This window comes from Gavialis gangeticus, unplaced genomic scaffold (genome assembly GCF_001723915.1).
Source record: "Gavialis gangeticus isolate Ggan-Ray unplaced genomic scaffold, GavGan_comp1, whole genome shotgun sequence".
Taxonomy (NCBI): domain Eukaryota; kingdom Metazoa; phylum Chordata; order Crocodylia; family Gavialidae; genus Gavialis; species Gavialis gangeticus.
This window is the reverse complement of record NW_017729000.1, coordinates 5,200,148-5,208,261: the sequence shown is the minus strand read 5'-3', so window position 1 is coordinate 5,208,261 and position 8,114 is coordinate 5,200,148. Positions and strand designations below refer to the sequence as shown.

Genomic DNA, 8,114 nt, shown 5'->3' with positions numbered 1-8,114 from the left:
AACCCTTCCCTCTTTGGGATCTCCACGTCCTCTGCCAGGTCTGCGATGTATATACCCATCCCCAGAGCCCTTCCCAAGAAGACGACCATTGGGAAGGGCCTGATGTCCTCTCCCCATTTGAGTGGGGGTCTGCTCTGACTCCCAGCCCAGTTGGCCACAACAGCGGCAGGGAGAAGAAATGACTGTCCGGGCGCTGCGTGTGTGTGTCCATGCACAGAGCGAGGGGTGCAGGTGCAGGCGCAGGGCAGAGAGAGGGAAGCAATGCGGCAGGGTGTTGTACCTCTGTTGTAGGATCCTCCACTACCTCGATCTCATCAGGCAGAGCATCCTGCTGCAAAGAAGAAAGCCAAAGGCTGTTAAGTCTTGGTTCACTCATGGGCCCCCCCACGGCTTGTAACAGCCCCTCTGTCATTCACGGTGGGGGTGTGGCTCTCCCAAAACGCAGCCAGGCCCCTGGGGCAGGAGACCTGGCTGGTTTAGGGAGCTGTGAGGTGGTGACCTGTTTCTAAGCCCCTGCCTGTGGGTGGGAAGAGCAGCATTTTGTACTCAGAGCTGCCGCAGCCTGTGAGAAGGAGACATGCACCCCGTGCTCTCTCCTGAAGACTTCCCTCGAGCTCGCCTGTTTCTTGACCTTCAATCAAATTCCTTCCTAGTGAAGTTACAGAGCTCACTCTTACACCCGGAAAAATACAGCTGACCCCATACCACACTCCCCGGGTCGTCCTATGGAGTTCGCTACTGCTGGGCTCCGAATACTTCGTGCTGTGGGGGTGGCCTGCAGCCTTATCTCCCTGAGCCGCACGAATTCCTGAGCCAGAGGGAGGAAGGCCCATGTGATGCTCAGAGGATGCACTGGGATTTGAAGAAGAGCTATGCAGATACAGGCCTTGATATCAATAAAGCTCAGTACAGGTCCCCCCCAGCCCTCATCCCCAGGCAGGAGCGGCTCTATCATGTTGAAATGCAGTCTCTTGCTCAGAATAGATATCCATGCCCTGGTGGGAGCTGGTAAGGAGGGTGAGGGAGCAGCTGGAGCTCCCATGTGAGTCTCTTCCGCTCGCAAACCCCCCGGCACCTGTTCCCAGCTGGCACTGCCTGGCTGTGGGCTTCCCCACCCCCTCGGTGGCCCGCTGCCAGGTCTGAGAGGCGCCTGCACACGGAGACCAACCCTGCTATTGCTGGAGGGGCTTCTGCTACAGACAGGACACAAGGCAACCCCACCTCCCTGCCTAAAGGGCGATGCTAGAGATTTTGCCACCTTAGCTAAGCCCCTCTTAAAACTCTACCTATCCAAGAGGCACTGTGAAACTATGAAACTATGAAACTGGGAGGGTCTAAGAGCTGGTGCTGGTTTCTTGCACTGGGGTGACTTTTTCAGTGGTTTAGCTGGGCTTCCCCACACCTTTGAGGTCCCAGCAGGCATCTGCAGAGGATCAGGTACTGGGAATGACTAGGATGCACCTGCCCGCACTTACAAGCAGCTCCAGTGTTGGCCTGTGTAAACCCCTTTGCCTCTGATTTTGACATGGCTTATCCTACATTTGGGCAAGGACAGGACCCCCAATACCCCTTCCAGCCTTGGGAGGCATGCCAGCGTCCTCACAGCAGGGCCAGGCTAGCCGCATGCAGCATTTTGTCCTCGGTACTGACCGCCCAGGGAATCAGGACTGACCTCCCAGCCTTGGTGGTCACTCCTAGAAACTTTTGTTGCAAAATAGCTCTGCAGCTTCCTCCCCTGCCCCGCATTAGCTGCGAGGCGGAGGAGCAGTTCAGGGCAGCCAGCGGGGTAAAGACACAGCTGTGACCCCAGCACAGCTGGAAGGCAGATGATTATGAAGGCCATGGATGACCCTGGTTTGGGGTGAAATGGGTCGTGAGCTCATTGTCCCCATGGGGCAGTGCTGGGGCAGTTACAGCTGAGGATAATTCAGGGGGCCAAGACATGAGAAGCTGTTCAAAAACACCCAGTACAAGGATGTGGTGTGGTGGGTACTGCAGAGGGACATAGGGACAACCTGCCATGGTGGTGGTACCCACGGGAGGAGGTGACTGTGACAGGGACAGGGTGAGCTGCAATACTTACAGGGGCTGCCAATGCCTTGCCTGCCAGGCAGAGAAGGAAGAAGACCCACGCCTGCATCTTCTATCAGTGGAGCCTGGAGAAAGGAAAAGAGCAAGGATTAGACGTTCATCCTGCAACCTGCGGCTTTTTGGCCAGCACAAGTGGCTTTGCGAGGGCATCTGGGTAGGTAAGTCCTATGGCCGAGTCGAGATAAGTTAGGATGCAAGGTGGAAAAGGCCAAAGAGGCCATGAACCAGGAACGCAGCTGATAACGGCAGCACTCCTGTACGTAGCCTCGATCTATGAGCCTTAAAGCACTTTGCAGTGATGCCCTTGCCAGGTTTACTCCCAGGGAATGGCAATCTTTCTTTGTCATTTCTGCCCATTTAGGAGTGGGGGAGAGTTGGCAAGAAAGTGCAACAGAAAAAATGGCTTTCTGGAAGAAAAGAGTCTGAACATTGTGGGTCTGAAACATCAGAAACCTACAATTAAAGCAGGAAAAGCGGTTCTGTTGCCAGGGGAGGGGGCACTGTTTTGCACCAAGGGACATTTGTTGAGGTGCAGAAAATAAAAACTTTCCACACCTTCATCCCATCCTGGGGAGAAGTGAATGTGGAGGAAGGAAAAAGAGAAAGGGAAAGAAGGGGAGGGAGTGAGGGAGCCCTTTGGAAGCAAGCTATGAGACATGCTCGTGCAGACGTGTCTTTGGGCCCCGAGCATCCCTGCAGGGGAAGAGGCAGCCTCAGGGCTATAGCTGGCCTTCGCGGCGGCTGAGCTGGGAGACGTCTCCCTGGACAATAGCAGGAGAAACCGGAGCGGAGTCTGCAGCTTTTTCTCCCGGGTGGAGAAAGGAGCGTGGTCTCCCGAGCCCATTCAGCTCCCAGGGGCGGCTGCCCCCCCAGCAGCTGCTTAGGAAGCCGGTCTTAAATCAACCCTGAGCGAGACAGGAGGCCTATAAAACAAACCCTTCTTGTTCCCCCTCTGCCATTTCCGGAGTGGAGGGATTAAACCCTTCTGTGCGGGGATGGGGGAGTGTGAGAAGGACTCTCAGCTGCACGCTTATTATGCAGCCCCAGTCCCGGGCCCGAGGGGAGACGCAAGAGGCAGCTCCTCACTTCCTCCCTCCCAGGAAAGCAGAGCGCCAGCGTTTGTCTCGCCTCTGAAGTGGTTTTGTCGCCTTTCCAAGACTTCCGCCTGCTGTCGCTTCCCCCCGGCTCCTCCGTCCACCTGTCTCCGCCGCACACTTGTCTCTCGGGGAGTGCGGGGTGCGCGCGGACAGACCCCGGGGGTCTGTGTGGAGGGGAGTCCAGCCCAGCAGGCGGGGTGCAAGTTGGTCTAATAAAAGATATCGCATCTACCCAAAGATGTCCTGATGGACAGCACTTTCCCTGATCGGTGCAACCCTGCATTATGCATCGAGCCACCTTGGTGCTGACTGGAGCTAGAGAGGGACCCCAGGGAAATCCTAGCGAGGATGGAGGAGGCTGCGAGGCAGGCTGGAGGGGATCTCGGTGGTCCTCACCTGACTGTAAGGGAAAGGACCCGCTCTTTTACAATGGGGCATCTTGTCTCTGTCTTTTAGCAGCTCCGGCATAGCCCTGCCTCACCGAAATGCGAATGGCCAAAGACAAAGCGGCCTGGCCGAGCTCCGATAACATCTATTGCTCATTTCCTTCCTCCTGGCTATCTCCCTTCCTTCCTGAAGCGGAGCCAGGAGCTCCGCCATGCAGAATAAAAAGCAAATGGGGTGCTTGGAGGACCTACACTTTGACCTGGAGAAGCACAGCCAGCTACACCTGCTGCTGTATTAGTACAGGCCACAAGGGTAAAATATCCCCAGCCACCACCAGTGCCTACCACGTATCTCCCAGCTCCCTGCATCAGCCTGTTGCTTTGTTCTTTAAAACCCAGCGTGTTTTTGCTCTCTGGATGTTGAGATCCGTTGCTGGAGCTGGGCGGACCCAGTGACGCTACCCATTTTACGTGCAACAGGCGGTGCAGAGGGGTGTGAGACCAGTGGGAAGGGATGCCCCGAGGAAGACAAGAGCTCCGAGGCAAAGCGCTTGCTCTCCCCAACACGGGGCAGGAGCTGACATTTCGACTTGGAGGCTGAGAAGCAGCGCGGGCAGGCGGGGGATGGATTTCCTCTGCTTCGTGCATACGCAGGCCTGCCCGCCGCCCCCTCCCCCTCCTGTTCAGTACACCAAGTCCCTTCCTCTTGCCTTTATTTGCTCTGGAGACCGCTGAAAGCCTCCCCGGCGCTGCCAAGACCCAAGGCTGAGGTCATGGGTTCTTCCCTTTTGAAGGGCACGGTGGGTGGAAAAGTACTGCCCGGTCCTCCCTGCCCTGGCCTGGCGGCTTGTGAGGGCTTTGCTTGTGCCTCCTTGCAGGCTGTGTTTGCCTTGGAAGATGCTTTTCCCCCCATCGAGGTCCCAGGTGTGGAAAGTCCACAGAGGAAAGCGGGGAGAGGACAGCGGTGCCAAGCACCCGGCCCCACATGGCTTCCAATGCATGCCAGGAAGACCAGGCCCCCATCCTTAGACCCCGGACAAGGCTGGGGTCATGGAGTTGGATGCTCATTGTTGTGCCTGGTGGAAGAGGAGATGCAGATAAACTCTGCCAGCAAACAAACCTTGCTTAGGACGTCTCACGCTGGAGACAGGAAAACTACGACTTGTTTTTTGGTTTTGTTTTTACCTCCAAGGGGCTGCTTTCACCCCTGCCGCTGCTTGCAAAGGACAGCGTGTCCTAACGGTGCAGGGTCTGGCTCATAGAGTCCCTCAGTGGCAATGCAGTGGCTCTACCTTCCCATCATGGTAGGGTTATGAGCCCCTGGGGTAACTTCCCTGCCTCTGGATCTGCTACGGGGAAGGTGCCATAGTCTTCCCATCCCCTCTCGTCGTCCTGCCATGTTCACGGCCTGTCCTGTCTGCACTGGGTGTCAGCCTTGCTAAGGCTACTGCCCGGGCAAGTTTCCACCAGCGCTCGCTGACACATGCTGCCAATTCGTGCCGTGGACTGAGTCTGTGATACGTGCCCTAAGACCATATCCAGGAGCCCCAGACTGTGATTTCCAGTGGCCTCCAGTGACCATGAGCACCTGGTTGCTGCTCCCTTAGGGCAGGGAGCAACATCCCTCCTGGGTCGAAACCAGCTCAGACACTGTGGCTAAGCGCTGGACCAGCCCAAACCAGCCACTGCATAAAACTACCCCTGAATCTTCCCTACAGCTATAATCCATCATCTCAGGTACATGTTATGGTCACATCAGGGTGCTGCGGGCCATAATCTTCCAGCAGCCCTGCACCGGCTCCCGCCAGGGCACTCTGTCCCTGCTTGGCAGGCTCCACTTACCCTCCCCAGGGGCAGCCACTGCCTTCCTCCTCTTCTCTGGCTTGCACCATCCCTTATCCATGCACTAACCTTGCATTAACCTGCCCCCGGCACTGGACCCTGCAGGCACGTTCCTCCCTGCCCATCTCTGCACTGAGGGCTGGGATCAATGCGTGACTCCGCTGACCTGCAGTGGGACCTTGAGCTAGTCCCTTCGCCTCTCTGGGCCTCTCTTACGCCCCTGCAATCTGGAACCAGGAACTCTTTGCAGGACAGGCTGCCTCTTCAAACCGGTTTGCACCGTGGCTCTGATATGGGAGCCCTGGGATGCAAGCGGAGGTTAACGTGCTAGGTATCTGTCCATCATTTTGGATCGTTTTGTCCTGTGAGGAAGCAAGAGCTGGGAATACGCCAGGAGTTGGCTAGTAAAATAATCTCCCGAGGGACCCCTGCCTCCTGCCCTCGAATGCCTAGCACAGGGTGACACCAGGGACAGCCGCCACGTGCCGCATCAAAGCGTGGCAGCATCAGGCCTCGCACTCCTATGCTCGAGCGGCACCAGCTGCATCCCCCAAAGCAGCCCTCTGAGCCATCCCACGCGCCCACGCGCTCTCTCCGCCGGGCTGCCTCTGCCACGTTTCACTCCAGAGATGGCTGCCTCCAGCCGGGAGAGGAGGGACCAGTGCTTCCTGCAGATCCCAGCCCCTCATCACTGTGAAACGGGGGGTGAAATCCCTGCCTGGGGGTTACAGAAGCCCTAAGGGGTGAAGGTCACCCCTTGAGCAGCCCCCATTAGGGCACAAGTCGCCATCAGCATTATCTTTCCTTCCCCCCAAACTCATCTGCTTTGCAATACACACATGCACAGCACTGAAGTTCAGCCAGCCCCAGAGCTGGACCAGCCACAGGTCAGGATCTCGATGCTCTTTCTCGGGGCCTGGACACAGCTTTTCACCCTCTGTCTAGGAGAGGAGCTAGGAAAGAAAGAGGAATTAGGAAAGTGCTTCGCGTTTCACCAAGCTGCAGGCCTCTGATTCATTCCCCAGCCCTTGTGTTGGCTCTGGGGCAACAAAAGGTTCAAGGGAGGGGCGTAAATTAGTGGAAGCTGTAAATGGATGCTAATCGGTAAAAAAGGGGCAATGGCTCTGGTTTTAAGCTTCTGCGGTGCGGATGGATGGTTCTCCTGTGTCTACCATAAAAAGAAGTCTTGCAAGACTAGTCTGAAATCCTGGGGGGATGCTACACATTTAGTTTATTTGATGGACAGATTAATTTTGCCCAAACGAATCCAAGGAGACAGAGCCCGAGTGTCCCAGCTCCTGTCCCCCACCTCCTCCTCCTCCTCCGCCCGGAGGCTCGGCTCTGTGGGGGCCATGGAGGAAGAGGAGGAATATCTGGGCTTGGGAGCCCCGGCGTGGTCCATGTGCCACGAGCCTTGGGTCAGGGTTACATAAGACCCACGGCTGCCACGTTGAGATTCGGGAGGAGGGAGGGACAGGGGAGGAGTCTCCACGTTCGTCTGCGATGTGGCACCCCGCGAGGCCAATGCAAGATGTGGAAAAGTGAGAGGCGCCTGATCCATCTCCGTGATAAACCTCCCTGAGCCCGACTCAGTCCCGTCGGCCACAACGGGAGTTTGGCCACGGACTGCAATGAGAGCTGGCACTGTATGAGCACGGCTGCATCGGCCTGCCTCCTTTCAAAAGCACTTGGCCTTTTCTTTTGCCCAAGGCTGAATGGATCCTTTGTTGTTCTCCTTTGCACCCGAGATGGCAGGACCTGGGGTGGAGGGGGGAGGGTGGGGTGTAAGTGCAGGCTGGCACTGCAAGACAAAGGCAGGCCTGATAGGTGAGGGCAGCAAGGAGATCTCCAAGCAGTAGCCCTGCTCAGATCAATCTGCTAGTCATTAAGGAAGTCTTTCATTAATTAATATGCTGCTGGTAGCTGGAGGATGGCTGCAACTTAGGAAGGAACAGCTGTTTCAGACAGAGCAGGGAAATTGCAGGCGGCCCCTCTCTTCCCTGAGGATGCTTCACCGACTTCCAAGAGGCTCGTCCTCCTCTTTCTACAAGGAGGCAGGGTGGTGTAGTGGTTACAGACTGGAAGGCAGACCCTGGGCTTTATTTCTGTCTCTGCTACAGCCCCGCTGAGCCGTCTTAGAAGGATTCACCCCATGGTGCCTCAGTTTCCCTTTTCTGCTGTAGCCCTCAAAATCCTTGGCTAGCAGGGCCTTGTTCTTCGTCTCTGCAGTGACTTCAAGAAATTGCAGCGACCAAGGGCCAACAGACCAGGGTATAAAAATACATCTGGGGACCAAACTGTCCCCAGATCCAGGAGGAAGGCAGCTCTCCCCTAAGCAGAAGGGGAGCGTGAGGATCCTCTGCTCCGCAGACCAGACTCTCTCCCATTTGATTTAGCAAAAAAACCCCCACACCCATGGGCTAAGCATAGGCTTCAGACAAAGATGTTTTCGTCCGTCACCGTGGAGCGTGGAGCTGAACAGGCCCAGCTTGGGGCAGTATTTTTCCAGCTCATGCCTTCTCTGCCAGCTCGCTGAGCTGTGCTGCCAGCTCTGTGCACCAGCCGGCTGGAGAAACAGCTGGAAATCTGGGTTGGATGGATGGCGAGTACAGCCACGTCACTTGTGTCCACACGTGGAGCTGGACTGATTTGAATTATTTCAGGAGCAACTCAGATCCCCGAGAGGTGGGATTTCTAC

General features: G+C 56.5%; 1 protein-coding gene across 1 annotated transcript in view; it reads right to left on the bottom strand.

The window, feature by feature from the left end:
- SPARC (secreted protein acidic and cysteine rich) overlaps positions 1-8,114 on the bottom strand; it is a 37,312-nt gene that overhangs the window by 15,503 nt on the left and 13,695 nt on the right. Inside the window, exons 2-3 of the mRNA XM_019506108.1 lie at positions 2,084-2,156; positions 281-331 (exon numbers count right to left, since the gene is read on the bottom strand). Coding sequence (XP_019361653.1) covers positions 281-331; positions 2,084-2,140 — 108 coding nt within the window. The 5' untranslated portion in view covers positions 2,141-2,156. The remainder of the gene's footprint in view (positions 1-280; positions 332-2,083; positions 2,157-8,114) is intronic.